This window comes from Microcaecilia unicolor, chromosome 5 (genome assembly GCF_901765095.1).
Source record: "Microcaecilia unicolor chromosome 5, aMicUni1.1, whole genome shotgun sequence".
Lineage (NCBI taxonomy): Eukaryota > Metazoa > Chordata > Amphibia > Gymnophiona > Siphonopidae > Microcaecilia > Microcaecilia unicolor.
In genome coordinates, this window is record NC_044035.1 from 38198956 (window position 1) to 38216763 (window position 17808).

General features: G+C 44.7%; 1 protein-coding gene across 4 annotated transcripts in view; it reads left to right on the forward strand.

Moving 5' to 3' along the window:
* Positions 1-17808, forward strand: part of SH3PXD2A (SH3 and PX domains 2A) — a 627470-nt gene that overhangs the window by 296194 nt on the left and 313468 nt on the right. For all 4 annotated transcript variants that reach the window (XM_030202799.1, XM_030202798.1, XM_030202801.1 and 1 more), the window contains one exon: positions 4075-4166. In XM_030202799.1, coding sequence (XP_030058659.1) covers positions 4075-4166 — 92 coding nt within the window. The remainder of the gene's footprint in view (positions 1-4074; positions 4167-17808) is intronic.

Consider the following 17808-nt stretch of genomic DNA (forward strand, 5'->3'; position numbering starts at 1 on the left):
TCAATCTAAACATTTAGTGCTTAATGACCTCCCAGAAAAAGACATTGAAAATTGTTCCAAGACTGCATGGCATTTTATCATGAACCACCCAATAAATGAGGGTCAGAACTTTAAATTGCACTCTATACTTATTTATTTACAGAGATTTGATATACCACAAAGGTCCAAAATGGCATCCATGCGGTTTACAATACAAGTAATTTACAATTAATTGACTTGTCATAGCAAAGAGAGAGAAAGAGAAAAAAACTCTTGTAATATGGTCAAATCTGAAGATTCCAGAGACCAATCTGGCAACTGCATTCTACACAATTTGTAACGCTTTAAGCCTACAATCTGGAATCCCAAATAAAGAGAGTTGTAGCAATCAATCCTTGATAAAACTATAGCCTGAATAACAATCCTGAATTCAGTCAAACATAACATAGGTTTCAACCGAAACAATAACCGCAGTTGATGAAAAGCTGATTGAACGATGTGCAGAATTTATTCTTTCATTGTAAGCTGAGCATCCAAAATCACACCCAAACGCTTAATCTCCTTCTGCACAGGCACATCAATTTCACCCACACGAATGGTCAGAGGCCAACAGTCATCAACCACCCTACCCACAAGAAGAATTTCCATCTTATCCACTCTTGGGAGATTAATGTGAATTTGAGAAACACCAAACTGTTAAGTGTTTTTCTTTGGATTATGATTGCCTGTATTTTCCACTTAATCCATGGTGTTTTATTTATATCTAAAACAGACATGACACAGACCTCTGTCTGTGGCAGCCAAGAGCAGGAGTGCCCCGAGCCAGAAACGTGCCCTGTGAGGCACACCCCTAAGTGCTGGGTGCAGGTTTGGTGCCTCTATCTCCCTTGCACCTTGGGTGACCACACTGGCCGCACATACCTTGCTACGCCCTTGGTCAAGATTGTTTTCTTGAAGGCCCTTGCCTCTCTCATTCAGCCTTGTATAACAACAGTAATCCTCCACCTCAGGATCATGGACTATGGCCTTCTTCCAGAGCTCCTACATTTTAATTAGCTCTTTACTGTTGCTTTTACTTGATGAGTTGGGCTCCTGCTAAGGGCTGTCAACACTGCCTCAACAATACTGCAGTGCAAAAATGAAGTTGTGTCCAAGAATAAAACCCCACAGTGATTCCTCACAGTATTTGCATTACATTTCCTGATTGAGCAATACTGTAAACTTAAAAAACGTTATAAAATGTTTAAAAAAGTTATAAAAAATGTTTAAAAAAATGTGTAATGTGTAGTAAGTCAGAAAGTCCCATTGCTAGCCTCCAGTTAATCTGGAAAGCTTTTAAATTGCTATGACTATCAAGTCAGGCAGTCACAATCAAGAAATGTACATCAATAGAAGACATATTTCGGTTAGCTGAACTTCTCCCTTAATAGTTCCAGAAAAAAAAAATCCAGATGAGTTTTGTGACCTCCAAAATATAGAAATTGTCCTTGACTGGTACAATGCCATGGTTGCTTGAACTGGAAAAAAGGCAGCCAAGATAGAAAGCAAGACGCTTTGGAAAACTTTTTCTGAATTTGCTCATTTGACAGAAGAGTTCTTTGAGCGGAAGTAGGAAAGTGAAAAAAAAATGTATCTCGGTGAAGATTTTGTTTCCATCATTTCCAGTACAGTCACCGAATGGGAAGAGGAAACACTTAACAAGGGAGGGAACTTGGCATAGAAAAGATGGGGCTTTAGAAGTAAACGAAACAGCTGATATGGCCATGTAAATTTTTCCAAAAAAGATTAAAAGCAGGAATCTGCTTAACACTGCTGCGCAGTATAAATCAAAGTTCATCCACTTGTAAATAATGTCTGTGTGGAGAAAAATTCTTTTACGTATATATTTTAAGCATGGTGATAGGAATTCTGCGTATCTGTACAAATCTCATTGGAATGATACAGTGCAATGCATATACAACCCTGAATGCATCAATGATGAGTGTGAACTTAGGACAAGAATTCTCAACCCGGTCCTTGGGACACACCCAGCCAGTCAGGGTTTCAGGATTTCCACAATATGCATGAGATACGTTTGCAGGCACTACCTCCATTGATTGCACACCCATCTCATGCATATTCATTGTGGGTATCCTGAAACCCTGACTGGTGGGGTATGTTCTGGGGGCCTTGTTGAGAACCTCTGGCTTAGAACCATCATCGTTAAATCATTTTCTGAGGGTGTAGAAAGAAAATGCTGGAGTTGGGAATATTTAGGCTTGGGCCTTGATTTATTAAGATGGCAATTTATAACTAGGGGCCCTTTTACTAAGTTGCATAGGCATGTACGCGCATCCTGCACAAGTCAGTTTGGAGTTACCGCCAGGCTACTGCGTGGCCTGGGCGGTAATTTCGTTTTTTTAACGCGTGTCTACTACGTGCACTGGAAAATAATTTTTATTTTCCTGCGCGCGGCGGAAACTGGGCGGTAATCATCATTGTATGCAGATAGATGATTACCGCACGGTTGCCGCGTGAGACCTTACTACTACGTCAGTGGGTGGCGGTAAGGTCTCAGACCCAAAATGGACACACGCCAATTTTTATTTTGCCACATGTCCATTTTCAGCAAACATTTTTAAAAGGCCTTTTTTTTTTACAGGCGCGCTGAAAAATGGATCTGCACGCGCCCAAAACATGCACGTACACTAGCACAGCCCTCTTTTCAGCACACCTTAGTAAAAGGACCCCTAGATGTATTCAGTTTTGTACAACACGTGCGTCTAAGTGCACAGAAAAGTGGTGCATGTGCATAACCGTATCTGCTGTACCCCACCTTGGGGTGAATCTCTTCATAAAGGTGGTTAGTAAATCCTAATAAATAAATAAGTGAACTATAGGCTATTCTGTAAGATTGAACGTAAGTGCTACAGTGTATAACTGGGGCATACACATGGGTGGGGGCATTGGTGAGGCATGTGTGTGTGTGCCCAACTTGTGTATGCAACTTATAGAATGCTAAAGGTTATGTTCTTTGCACGGTGCAATTTGGCCTGCCCAGTTACTTCTGCCAATGACCTAGTATAAGCGATTGCATCTTCTTAATTTAAGTGTGTCAATATGGGTTTACGCTAGTATTCTGTAACAGTACCTTGGCCCACAGATGTCGCTATAGAATTGGCGCTCAGCATGCATCACTAGTGCGCCTAACTGGAGGTGCCAAGTTATAGAATTGCCTATTTAATAAATCAAGGCTCAAGCCTTAAATATTCCCAACTCCAGCCTTTTCTCCCATTCTGTGTCTATGAGAGAAAACCTTGATAAAACATGGTGTATTCATTTACCCTACAAATCTTTGAAACCATTTTAAAAAACCTGGAACCCTGATTAGAATGATTAGATGTATTCTTAGTCATGTAACCCATTCGGCTCTGATACTGCTACTTCACAAGTCCAATGAGAGCCTTCAGACCGTGCCAGCGTTTACGCTTTGACTAGCTTACAGACTCTGATCTGACATGGCTCAAGTGATGAGGTTACCTGGTGAGTCCATTGGATACAAAGAAAGAAAATCCAGCAGGCGAGTAGATAGTGAAGTGTTTTCATTGGATTAACTCAACCCAATTTGTCTCCAGCCTTCGTGGAGTCACGTTGCAGGTTAATATTTGGGAAAGTCTGTCTCCAGCAGTTTCTAAATGACCTAAACAAGGGAGTGTAGCTTTTCAGAACTACTCACAAGTGTATTACGTAAGCCTGGTAAAATGACATTTTGCCTGCAATGTGTGTGTTGACCCTTATTTTCTTCAGACGTGACCCACAATTGTGAGGATGTTTGCATTTGGTTTCTAAAATGGCCTGAAATGGACTTCCTCGATTAGAACAGATGAATCCACATGACTGTGTTGTAAAAATTCCACTTACCATGCAATTATGTGGGATCTTTCTTCAACTCTATTAAGTCTTCCCAACAGCAAAAGTGGAGTTTTATAAGCTATTACCGAGTACTTTACATCTGGTTTACAGCCTACTCAGTCCTTCCTTTTAGAGTACATGTTGGTGAATAGTTTAAACACTGCTTCTGCTGTAAACTGACTTTGTCCTCTGTCTTCTCGACAGGCACTAGTCAGGCTGCCGCCTCACATTTCACAATGCGATGAAGTCCTGAGATTCTTTGAGGCTCGACCAGAAGACCTAAACCCTCCCAAAGAGTAAGTTCTCCAGTCAACTTCCGCTTCTGGGGTTATTATATTTATTCGTGTTGCAATTAAAAAAATAAAAAAAGATAAAAGTAACCAAACTCTTGCAAAATGGCAACATAGTACACTTCAGACTTCATCTGATGAAAAAAAGTCTTCTATAATGTCAACAAAAAGGAAATAAATGGAATCAAATGCCTACTGGCTAGATCTTGTCACTCTGCCTCTTTGATAATACTAATTAGAGTCCCTTCCCATTGTGTTGTTTTAACTGGATTGTTATCAGCAATCATTAGGCTCTGAAACTATTTAAACAGCAGGAGGGGAAATCCTGCAGCCGGGATGTGGGCTCCTAATTATCATCCACCTTTAAAATATACTTCTTTCCAAAGATATCTAGTCAGTGTTATGGGACTCTGATTACAGCTGCCAAATGTTGAAGAACAAATGGCCCAGACCATTGAGTTTTCCCAATCAAAACTATCATCTGAGGCAGCCTGCCTGTAACAGCACTGTGAATTGCTAGTGATTTATATTCCAATAAAAAAAAGGAAAAGGAAGATTGTTAAGTTGGGCCCAAAACAATACTTACCAGCTCTTTATGGGGCCACAGAAAACAGTAAACTTGTTAGAGTCACTAGACAAGGTTTAAGTTTCAGAAAGTTGGATCATAAAACGTATTCAAGTCAAGTTGCTCTGCATAATTTTGTAATAGCGCATCTGTTGCCAAAGAATTTGATTTCTTGCAGTTCTAGAAAATAAGTGTTTCTGCAGAGAAAATCATGCATGCAACACCTTCTGTGAAACCAGGGCCGGTCAAACCCAGTAAGCGGGGTAAGCACCGCAGGGGGGTGCCTGCCTTCAGGGCACTGCTGCGGCGCTGCGCCGACCTACCGCTCCACCCTTGGGGGTTTAAATCTTTTATTTACCTCCGTCCCAGCGGCCGCGTAATTTCAAAGCCTTGCCCGTCTCTAGCTTTCCCTCCCTTTGTGAGTTCGTTCCCTCAGAGTCCCGCCTTCTGACATAATTTCCTCTTTCCTCAAGGGCGGGACTCTGAGGGAACGAACGCACGAAGGGAGGGAAGGCTAGAGACGGGCAAGGCTTTGAAATGACGCGACCGCTGGGACGGAGGTAAATTAAAAAAGACTTAAACCACGCAGGGTGGCAGGAAGAAAAAGGGGGATGTAGGGGGGGAGAAGAGGGCGGAGATGCAAAGGGGGGCACCAGGGACCCTAGGACCGGCCCTGTGTGAAACACCCTGTGTTTTTTTCAACTTGTTCTGAAATTCTATGCTTTCTGCTGAAAGTTTTTTAGTATTTATTTTTGTCATCTGCATTATTATTCCTTTGGATGTATAGGAAATTAAATCTCCAGGAGGAATAAAGATGCAAATTGGTGTAAAAATCCGGCATATCAATTTTGGCCCTGTTTTTCCCTGAGCATAAATCTGGTTGATTGTATAGATGTAAGGGAAAAAGCTGTTACGGTTATAGGGGGCAGTTCCCTAAGTGGGTGCCTGTTTGGGGGCGCCTGGATGTAGTGCAAGCAGTAGCCTGATGGTTGATTCCCACTGCAGCTCCTTGTGACTCTGAACAAGAGGGGCATTTTCGAAAGAAACGTCTGTTGGAATTTGGACATCTTTGTAAAACGTCCAAATTTGGAGGCGGGGAAAAGGATGCATGTCCATCTTTGTTTTCGAAAATACCATGGACGTCCTTGGATTTGGACGTCCTTGCATTTTCAGCCATTTTTGAACACAAAGACGTCCAAATGAAAGACATCTAAAACAGAGGAGGAGTGGTTTAATGGTTAGTGCAGTGGGCTTTGCTCCTGGCAACATGGGTTCAATTGCCACTGCTGCTTCTTGTGACTTTGGGTAAGTCAAATGTTCAAAATCAGAACAAGAAAGGTCATTTTCTAAAAAAAAAAGGTCTGTCTTTTTTGAAAGTGCTGTTTGGAAAAATGTTTTGTGATTTGGGGGGGGAAGGGAAGTTGATCCTCGAGTCCCTCCAGTGGTCATCTGGTCATTTGGGGCATCTCTTGTGTACAGTAGAGGAGTAGCCTACTGGTTAGTGCAGCAGACTTTGATCCTGGGGAAGTGGGTTCAATTCCCACTGTAGCTATTTGTTACAAAAACAGGTCTAGCTCAAAACATCCAAGTTTTAGTCTTGGGCGTCTTTGTTTTGTTCCATTATTGCTGAAAGACGTCCATGTCTTAGGAACGCCCAAGTCTTGCCTTGAACACGCCCCTGGCACTCCCCCTTGAGATGTGGACATCATTCTGATGGACTTCAGAGAAAGACATCCAAAAAGAGGTTTTGATAATACTGATTTGGATGTTTCTGTGAGATAAACGTCCACATGCTGACTTATGTCACTTTTTGGACATTTATCTCTTTTGAAAATGAGCCTGCAAGTCACTTAAGGGCCCTTTTACTAAGCTGCGGCAAAAAGTGGCCTGCGGCAGTGCGATCGCTTCTTTTGCTGCGCACCAGGCCATTTTTTTTACCACATCCTGGATAAAAGACCCTTTTTTAAGGGGGCCGGAAAATGGACGAGCGGCAAAATGAAAACCAGTGCATGTGCATTATTTTTTGTCTGATACCTTACTGCCACCCATTGACTTAGCAGTAAGGTCTCACGCACTACTTCTGTTCCAGTCTGCACCTTATGTTGTGTCTGACACACTTGCCAATATGACATCTTTCTGGGGAGACTAACAGTGGTATTGGGGTTCTGCAAGCAAGAGAGTCGGCGACATGCCTCAGCCGCTGACACCAACGTTTCTGCACATGCCCAGTTCAGCAACATGAACTGAGCACATGCGGGAGTGTCGGCACTGGCAACTGAAACACACCGCTGACTTCCTCACTGGTCAGACAGACAGCATGGGCACGGACCTCTTTGGCTAAACTAAATCAAAGGTAGGCTCCTCCAAAGCAGCATGAAGTAGTTGGGGGAGGGGGAAATGCTAGATCAAGGGTGCGGTGGGGATGGCAGTCTGAGAGAGAAGGGAAGATGCCAAATCGAGAGTGGGATGGTGGGTGGGAGGGAAGAGAGAGGAAGAGACATTGGACCCAAGGGTGGAGGGAGGGGGAGAGAGAACCGAGATGCTTTATGGGGAGAGCAAAAGGGAAGAGGGATGGGATGTGGGGAGGAAGGGAGCAGAAGCTGGATGGGACCTTTGGTGGGGGGCAGTTCCCTGGTGTATAAAAAATATGTTAGGGGTCCCTCCATTGTAAAAGGTTTGGGATCATTTATTTAAATATATATTTTGTACCAAAATATAAACAGCAATTTCCACCCAGAACTAAAGGAGTCTAGGTCCCAGGATGCACGTCTGTGCGGATCATAGATACGTGTGCATTCAAATACAAAAACATCCGTGGCAGTACAGACACGAAAGATACAGTCCTGGAAACAGAATAGAAAAAGGAAATATTAATGATTTTTCTTTGTTTTAACTGAATTCCGTACTGTACCTTCTGCTACTGTTGTTCACAAGTAGCACGTAAGTCCGTTATGCCTCTGTGTAGCTCATTATTCACTAGTGAAGAAAACTGATGTCATAGCCAAGATTGATCCATTAAGATGGCCATGAACGTTTCATGTAGTGTGATTCATCATCGTTGCAAGGCTTTGAGCTCTCTTGAAGAGCTAATTGGGACAAGCAGTGTTTCTGAAACTTAAGATCCTTCACCTATCAAATGACCATGAGAACTGCTCCCTGATGCAGGCTAGCACAGCCGCTTTCCTCATCTTAATTTTTCTGCAATACTATCCAGGCTAGAGCAGATCCATCTGATCTGTGCATGGTGGACAGTAAATTAGCAGCTTGGTTTACTGAAACAGTATTTCCTTTCTTGGAGAAAATGATTTAATCAGCTACTCTGTAATAGAATATCGGAAACAACTTTATATGCCAGAGTTTAGTTCACATGGAAGTTTTGCTGGAGAGTTTGTGGTGTGGGTGAGATTTGTTTTGGAAGGGCAGTGGTCACATTTAGTGGACATATTCAAAGACACCCTTTGTTGTGTTCCTGAAAGTACCACATACCAGGGGCGTAGCTGGGGGGGCCACGGGGGCATGGGCCCCCGTAGATTTGGGCCTGGCCCCCCCGCCGCCAACCCCTTCGACCCCCCTCCTGCCACCAACCCCTTTGACCCCCCCTCTCGCCACCAACCCTCACCCGCCTCCTTCGGGTATCTTTGCTGGCGGGGGTCCCCAACCCCCGCCAGCCGCAGTCCTCTTCTCCGGCGCGGCCGCGTTGCTGATCTGCAAGGGCAGGCTTCTGTTTCTGTGAGTCTGACTGCGTTGCTGATCTGCAAGGGCAGGCTTCTGTTTCTGTGGACGTCAGACTCACAGAAACAGAAGCCTGCTCTTGCAGATCAGCAACGTGGCCGCGTCAGAGAAGAGGACCGGCTGGCGGGGGTTGGGGACCCCCGCCAGCAAAGGTACCCGACGGCGGCGGGAGAGGGTTGGTGGTGGGGGGAAGAGGGGGTCGAAAGGGTTGGCGCTGGTGGTGGGGAGTTAAAAAATGGGGGGGGGGGGGGGTCGGTTGCGCCGGGGAGTCTAAAATGTGCCCCCTCACCTCAGGCTCTGGACCCCCCTCTCGCCGAAGTCTGGCTATGCCCCTGCCACATACTCTTACGTGGTATTAAATAGTGGCATCAGGTATGCACATTAGTGGCATGCTGATAACATCCATATTGCCCGCATAAATAACTTGTGCAAATTTGTGCATCTGCTTTCACCTAGGTAATTTTCAAATGGGGAAAACCTTTCCTTTGAAATTTGGAGTAAAGTCTGCAGTTGAAAACTAGACTACGTAGCCGTGCACACATCTTGAAAGTTGCCCTGAATCTGTTGTGCCTGTAACACTGGAATACTGTATTTCACCTTTCAGTAATTTTCCTCAAAATAGGATCTTATGTATGAAATTTTGCCCATAAGCTGGTAAAGATGGGCCATCACTGCCCTGAAGCATGGAAGTCGATAACATTTTGAAAGATTTACTTCCAGTTCTGTCTGTGGTGGTTTAAAAATAGAATTAGACAAAGAGGAAGCACTGGATGTAGTCGGCATTTGGGTCAACCATGTGAAATGCTGCTTTAAAAGACAGAACGGACAAAACTAAGACATTTCCATTTGTGAAAACAATGTCCCCCCTACCCCCTATCTCAGTATCTGTTTGCAGGGATTTAGTTATATGTTTTTTCAGAGACAATTCACTGCGCTTTCTCAGCATTTGTATTGACCTAAGTCTCACAGAGCAGATCCGGAGGAAGAAAAGCAAGATAATGAATGAAAACCATAGCAAAATGTATAAGGGGAGATAATGGAGAAAATGAAAAATCAGTTCGCACACTGGGCAGGCACTCTCACCCTAATTGAATAAACTTGCATGAATCATTTTGCATTTAGCATGCAAAGTTGTGTGCACAAGTTATAGAATAATGTCAGTTGTGCATTTAACTTACTAGATTAATTAACAGCTAATTGGCATTAACAACTAATTATTGACTTTAGGTTGAATTTGTTACCGGTCGAGGCCAGGGCTAGGTTTAAATTACTTACAGTTGCGTTTAGGATCATCTATGGTGTTGCGCCATTGTACCTATGCGAGATTGTGTAGCTCTTGCTTGGTAGTTCGACTATTAGCAGAAATACTTTTGATCGTGTGCTGTTCAGTTTTCCAGCGGTCCGATTAATCAAATCTAAGAAGTTGTTTGGGAGGCGGGTCTAGTACTGGGCAGACTTATACGGTCTGTGCCAGAGCCGGTGGTGGGAGGCGGGAGTGGTGGTTGGGAGGCGGGGATAGTGCTGGGCAGACTTATATGGTCTGTGCCAGAGCCGGTGGTGGGAGGCGGGACTGGTGGTTGGGAGGCGGGGATAGTGTTGGCAGACTTATACGGTCTGTGCCAGAACCAGTGGTGGGAGGCGGGGCTGGTGGTTGGGAGGCGGGGATAGTGCTGGGCAGTATACAGTCTGTGCCCTGAAAAGGACAGGTACAAATCAAGGTAAGGTATACACAAAAAGTAGCACATATGAGTTTATCTTGTTGGGCAGACTGGATGGACCGTGCAGGTCTTTTTCTGCCGTCATCTACTATGTTACTATGTTTAACTCTTCTGTTCATTATCTAGTTGCTTTTCTGTGGAACTCTTTACCTTCAGAATTACGTATGCTCAGGAACTATCAGGTATTTCGTCGAGTTCTCAAAACGATCTTGTTCCACAGATATTTGGATTGATTAGGCATATTTATGTCTCGTATAATTATGGCCACATTATTTCATTTATGATATAACTAGCCGTTAAGCCCGTTAAAATGGGCGGGTTTTTTGTTTTCAAAAATGTAATGAAAGAGCGTAAGCAACATTTGTCAGTTGACATCTACAGTACACTTTTATATACTATGTTTTTTGTGTAAATAGAATTTGATCCTTGGGGTGGGTCCGTCAGTGATCACCCCATCCCTGAAGGGTGGCCTGGCATTTGAGTACTGGCACCTTTTACGCTAGAAAAAACGTACTGGTTATAAGTACATAAGTATTGTCATAGTGGGACCGATCGAAGATCCATTGAGCCCAGGATCCTGTTTCCACAGTGGCCAATCCAGGTACCTGGCAAGATCCCAAAACAGTACAATACATTTTATGCTGCTTATTCTAGAAATATTGAATTATCCTAGAAATATAGAATTGTATAGTGGCTGCCGCTGTAGGTACGTTTTTTTGAATATCGATATAATTGTTGTATGAAAGCTTTTTTTGTTACAGCCTACAAAGATTCTGTTTTTCTGCAGAGCCACTTTGGCTATGAGAGCAGTGCACTGCAGGGCACTTGTCTCTTGCAGAGGTAGAATTCAAGAGAAACAAGTAATTGTGTTCATTCCCTGGTTGTTCTTTCAAACTGAGGTCTGCTAACTTACTGGGAGGACAGTTTTACATGGTTCCAAGCCTACAGTTTTAGGAGTAGGCATTCCCCATTTCTCTGAGAGTATCTTTGTTTCCTCCTTAACAGTGGAACATGTCATCTGGTTGAGCATTTGATGTCTGGGACCAAAGAGGGGTGAAATCAATTGCTCTGATTTCCTGCACTTTTACTCTAGCTGCTCTCCCAGTAGGGTGTTAATTGCCCAAATTGAATTTCCTGCCTCTGAGAGAGCATCTCAGGCATTAAGAATTGAGTGATGAGCAGAGCTGTCTGTATCCTGTGGGGCAAACCCTTCTTCAGTTAATGCACCACCAAAGAACCTCTGTTCCTCCCAGGGCCCACCTGGGGCCCAACCCCCATGTGAATTTTGTTACATTTGGAGGGGCATAATCGAACAGAAACGCCTATCTCCATGGGCGTTTATCTCCGAGAACGGGTCCGTGAAGGGGCGGACCCAAGCGTATTTTCGAAAAAATTAGACGTCCATGTTTTATTCGCCAAGTTGTGAGCTGGGCGTTTTTGCTTTTCAGCGATAATGGACAATGAAATCGCCCAGCTCAAAAACGAATAAATCCAAGGCATTTGTTCGTGGGAGGGGCCAGGATTCGTAGTGCACTGGTCCCCCTAACATGCCAGGACACCAACCAGGCACCCTAGGGGGCACTTTTACAAAAACAGAACAAAAGGTAAAAGAGCTCCCAGGTGCATAGCACCCTTCCCTTGTGTGTAGAGCCCCCCAAATTCCCCTCAAAACCCACTGCCCACAAATCTACACCATTACTATAGCCCTAAGGAGTGAAGGGGGGCACCTACATGTGGGTACAGTGGGTTCGGGGGGGGGGGTTGGACGACTAAGCATTAAGCAGCACAATTGTAACAGGTAGGGGGGGGATGGGCCTGGGTCCACCTGCCTGAAGTCCACTGCACCCCCTAACAACTGCTCCAGGGACCTGCATACTGCTGCCAGGGAGGTGGGTATGACATTTGAGGGTCAAAATAAAAAGTTGTGAAACATCATTTTTTGAGGTGGGAGGGGGTTTATGACCACTGGGGGAGTCAGGGGAGGTCATCCCCGATTCCCTCCAGTGGTCATCTGGTCATTTAGGGCACTTTTTGGGGCCTTATTCGTGAAAAAACAGGGTCCAGGAAAAGTGCCCTAAATTCTAGCTAAAAACGCATACTTTTGTCCCATTATCTGTGAAATGCGCCCATCTCTGTTCGGCAGATAACCACGCCCCAGTTCCGCCTTCGCCACACCTCTGACACGCCCCCATCAACTTTGTCCGCATCCGCGACGGAGTGCAGTTGAAAACGTCCAAAATCGGCTTTCGATTATACCGCTTTATTCGTTTTTGTGAGATAAACGCCCATCTCCCGATTTAGGTCGGAACTTGGGCATTTTTCTCGTTCGATTATAAGCTGGATAGTCATTGTCTAATGGGGGAAAAAAAGCCCAGTGGTTGCTGATTGCATATTGAAATATACAGTAAGCATGTGGCCCTAAGGCTGCTAGTCCCAGGCCCAGATGCACTAAACAATCCTTAGAGCCCTTCCCTTACCCATTCCCTTAGCGGATCGGTAAGGAACGGGCATGCATTAAGGAAATGGAATGCAAATGAGCTGCTCCTTGTAGCTCACTTGCATTCTCTATTCCATCGTTAAACGGTCGAGCATGCGCAGAGCAGCCAAGCGTTATGCTGGCTGCTCTGCGCATGCCAATTATGCCTCCCTGTGCCGCCCGAAGACGCCGTGCCGCTCACCCCCTCCGATGCGGCTTGATCCAGAGGACAGTGCAGTTGAGGACGCCCATCCAAAAAAATTGTCCATTTTGGCCGTCATTCCCCCCCCTCCTGCAATAATAAAAACGTCCTTTTTGGCCGTGCTTCACTCAGCTATTTTTTGTTTTGTTTTTGAGTGAAGGACGTCCTTGATGAGCACTTGACTTTTTTTTCCCCGATTTTTTTTGTTACTTTATAGCAGTTTTTCAATCCCGCGCAGCTCCAATGAGAGGTACAGACCTCTCGTTAGATTTTCCAGCGTTAAGGCAATCGGAAAAGGTTAGTGCATCTCATTACAATAGGGTTTCTACACAATTTGCTCATCTGCATTCCGTCTTCGTTAGCTGCTATCGTCTTTGGAAAATGGCTCGGAGAAGTCTCTAGTGCATGCCAGGGTTTACTACTTGCTCGTTAATGGCTCGTTAAGTTTAGTGTATCTTGCCCTCAGTAAGAAGCAAGGGTGATGCAAAAAGCTACCAAAAGCCTAACTGCACAATTACTGCAGGTAGTGCGTGTAACATAGTAACATAGTAGATGACGGCAGAAAAAGACCTGCACAGTCCATCCACTCTGCCCAACAAGATAAACTCATATGTGTATAGCTTACCTTGATTTGTACCTGTCTTTTTCAGGGCACAGACCATATAAGTCTGCCCAGCACTATCCCCTCCTCCCAACCACCAGCCCCGCCTCCCACCACCGGCTCTGGCACAGACCGTATAAGTCTGCCCAGCACTATTCCCCGCCTCCCCACTACCAGTCCCGCCTCCCACCACTGGCTCTGGCACAGACCGTATAAGTCTGCCCACCACTATCCTCGCCTCCCAACCACCAACCCCTCTTCACCCCACCGGCTCCGCCACCCGATTTCGGCTAAGCTCCTGAGGATCCATTCCTTCTGCACAGGATTCCTTTATGTATATCCCACGCATGTTTGAATTCCGTTACTGTTTTCATCTCCACCACCTCCCGCGGGAGGGCATTCCAAGCATCCTCTACTCTCTCTGTGAAAAAATACTTCCTGACATTACTGGCCATGCAATGCAGAGAGGGGTTGAGCGAGGGTGTTAACTTTCGTGGAAGACGTGGTCACATGCTGCATTAAAATGAACAGTAATGGGGCCATTAAGTATTGCGTGGCAATGCACATAGGGTTGAGCGAGGGTGTTAACTTTCGTGGAAGACGTGGTCACATGCTGCATTAAAATGAACAGTAATGGGGCCATTAAGTATTGCGTGGCAATGCACATAGGGTTGAGCGAGGGTGTTAACTTTCGTGGAAGACGTGGTCACATGCTGCATTAAAATGAACAGTAATGGGGCCATTAAGTATTGCGTGGCAATGCACAGAAGGAAATGGCTCTTGGCTGGCCAAATGGCATTTAGTCAGCTGTCCGGCAATATTCAGGGGGGGGGGGGGGGTGGTTATAATACGTGATATAACCGGGTAGCCGGGAATATTTAGAACATAAGAGTTGCCATACTGGGACAGACCGAAGGGCCATCAAGCCGTCTTCCTGTTTCCAATAGTGGCCAAGCCAGGTTACAAGTACCTGGCAAGATCCCAAAACAGTACAATACTTTTTATGCTGGGTCACATGAATTCCTGAAATACCTTTGGCTGGTTTCAACTTAACTGGCCAGTGCTGAATATCGGCTTGGCTGTTTAAGTTGAAACCACCTCCCACGGTCTGAATATCGACCTACAATATTGAGCCTACAATTAAGTGGGAAAATATGGGATGTAAACGTGTATTAAATAAATTAATTAATTAATATCGGCACCAGTGGCTTTTGACACGTGCATAATATAAGAAATTGTTTGCCAGGTTTAGGGCAGTGTTAAAGGGTTGTTCGAAAGGATTTTCTGCCCTTTTTGCAATTTAAATTCCTCATTTCTCTTTTTTTTTTTTTTTGCCAGCCAGAACAGCATCTGCAACCTTAAAATACATGCAGGAGGTAAAAGCAAAAATATGCACATGTCCGAACGCAAACGAAAGTTGCCAGCACACATCTGCGGCCGTTGTCCTGTGCATTAATATGAGCCTCGCAAAAAGTGTTATAGGCATGCCATTTTTGCAAGGCTAATATTATTTGCACAGCAACAGCCACAGATGTGTGCTGATAGCTTTTGCTTTTTGTGGACATGCGTACAAGAAGCCACGCTCAGGGCCACCGAGAGACGAGGCTAGGCCTAGGGCAAACATCCTCTGGGCCCATGAACCCCCTCTGGGCCCACGTGCTGCCCTCCCTCCAGGTCCATGCGCTGCCCCCCCCTCCAGGCCCATGCACTGCCCCCCCCCCCAGGCACATGTGCTGCCCCCCTCCAGGCCCACGCGCTCCCACTCCCCTGGCCCTGCTTACTTGCTTGTCTTCTCTCCTGCTAGATCCGCTCTGCTGCACAGATCCTTCTTCCTGTACTTTACACAGGAGGTGGGATGTGTGAGGAAGAAGGAGGAGCAGGAGAGCCATGCTAGCGCCGGGCGAGTGCCAGGCCCCCACCCTTAGAGTCTGGGTCCTGGGGAATGTTTCTCCCCTGCTCCCCCCCTCTCGGCAGCCCTGAACGTGCTTACTACTCAACCCTTGTGTGCATGTGCCTGGCAGACCTCCCTAAATATATTGGAATTAGAAAAGATGCAGAGAAGGGCGACGAAAATGATAAAGGGGATGGGACGACTTCCCTATGAGGAAAGGCTAAAGCGGCTAGGGCTCTTCAGCTTGGAGAAAAGACGGCTGAGGGGGAGATATGATAGAGGTCTACAAAATAATGAGTGGAGTGGAAAGGGTTGACGTGAAGTGTCTGTTTACTCTTTCCAAAAATACTAGGACTAGGGGGCATTCAATGAAGCTAAAAAAACGAATCAGAGAAAAATTTTCTTCACTCAACGTGTAATTAATTAAACTTTGGAATTTGTTGCCGGAGAATGTGGTAAAGGCGGTTAGCTTAGCAGAGTTTTAAAAAAGGTTTGGGCGGCTTCCTAAAGGAAAAGTCCATAGACCATTATTAAATTAGACTTAGGGAATGTCCACTATTTCTTGGATAAGCAGTATAAAATGTTTAGTACTTTTTTGGGATCTTGCCAGGTATTTGTGACCTGGATTGGCCATTGTTGGAAACTGGATGCTTGATGGACCTTTGGTCTGTCCCAGTATGGCAATACTTATGTACTTATTGCTTTTTTGCATGGCATGGTTTTGAGCTTGCAGTAAAAGCTGGGCACTGAACCATGCACATACTGTGTGATTTCCTGCATCAACCTCTTACTTTGGAAATATGTCTTGACTAGAAGACAAATTAAACATAGTCCAGCCAATATTTGTATAATAGGTATGGCACCATTAAAGAAGTGTGTGCATTTAGCATTCAAAAAATCTTGCCTTCCTCAGGGCTTTGCACATGTGAAAGTCCCGTTACTTACACATATAAACGGTAAGTTTGCTATTTATATGTGTAAGTGGCAAACTTTGTAAAACTGTGTATCCCTGGGGAACTGACCTAATTGAGGAGCAGAGCTCCAAAACTCAAATGTTTGGAATTCTCCCCCCTCCCCCACCTCCCAAACCCAGGCCTAAATGAGACGTTAACTAACAGCCCAGTGTGACTCAAAGCACGAGGACATTTTCCTGGATATATATATATATAAAGTATAGAATACATCTATACTATGAAGGACCGCCCAAATCATGCCAAAAGACACGCCTCCTTGAAATCTCTGCATGATGTGGCATATACTTGAAAGTAGCATGTTTTTTACCTGCACGTATCCTGTGTCAGGCCTCTAAAATCACCTTCTTAATCTAAAAGTAAACTGGTGTTTCAAAACATTTTTAGGCAATGTTTCTCATGATGAATGATGTGTTCAGTCAGTATCTTCTAGCAGTGGCATGAGAAAAACGTTTGTTTTGTTTTCCTTTTACTATTTTTGTTTTGTTTAATTTGTGCCAGTGTTAAGGTCTGAAAATGCAACGAACATAGGCCTGCCCTGCTGTGTCATAGCAAACCTAGGGCTTCTTTTACAAAGCCGCCCTAGCGAGTCGCACGCAGCAAATGAGAGGAAACCCATAGGAATTGAATGGGCTTCCTCTCATTTCCCGCACCGAGAATCGGTATCGCAGCTTTGTAAAAGAGGCCCCTAGTAAGCCGCCCGTTCAGTAATATGGGCTCTTATACACATGTACCCACTCATAGAGGTATGGACGGAGAAGCACAATACCTTAATCCTCCTAGGGAAAATGATACACGCTTTAATTGAATTGTCATGGCATGCAAGTAAATCATTTAAAAGCACGTCTAGAGTTATCTGTGAAATTTCAACTGAAACCAAAGCTCTGATCATTTGATAAGTCAACCAGTGGTGGATTTTGAGTCGAAACATAACTGTTAATTGATCTGCCGCCTGAACTCCTGAGGACATCAAATTTGAATGACAGTGAAAAGCAGTTCTAAGACTGATGATACAGTGCTTTTAACAATATGTCTTCATCATGCCGACTTAATAAAAGACAGGCGCCATCCACCAACTCCATCTCCTGCAAATTCGGTATACCTCCCATGAGGTTCCTCACTGTTTGTACCTATTGTAATTCCTTCCAGGAGACAGAAGCCAGAACCTATTAAATTTGAACCCCTTCGGATATAATCTCTTTGCTGTAGTAGTGTAAGCTTCTCCGTCTTCTGTCACTGTTAATCTGAGAACTAGGTGGGGATCTTATATACACATCTGCTGAAGTTGGTCAAATGTCTAGGACAGTGGTTCCCAAACCTGGTCCTGGAGGCACCCCAGTCAGTCAGGTTTTCAGTATATCCGCAATGAATATTCATGAGATAGATATGCATACAGTGAAGGCATTGCATGCAAATCTCTTTCATAAATATTCATTGTGGGTATCCTGAAACCTGACTGGCTGGGGTGCCTCCCGGACTAGGTTTGGGAACC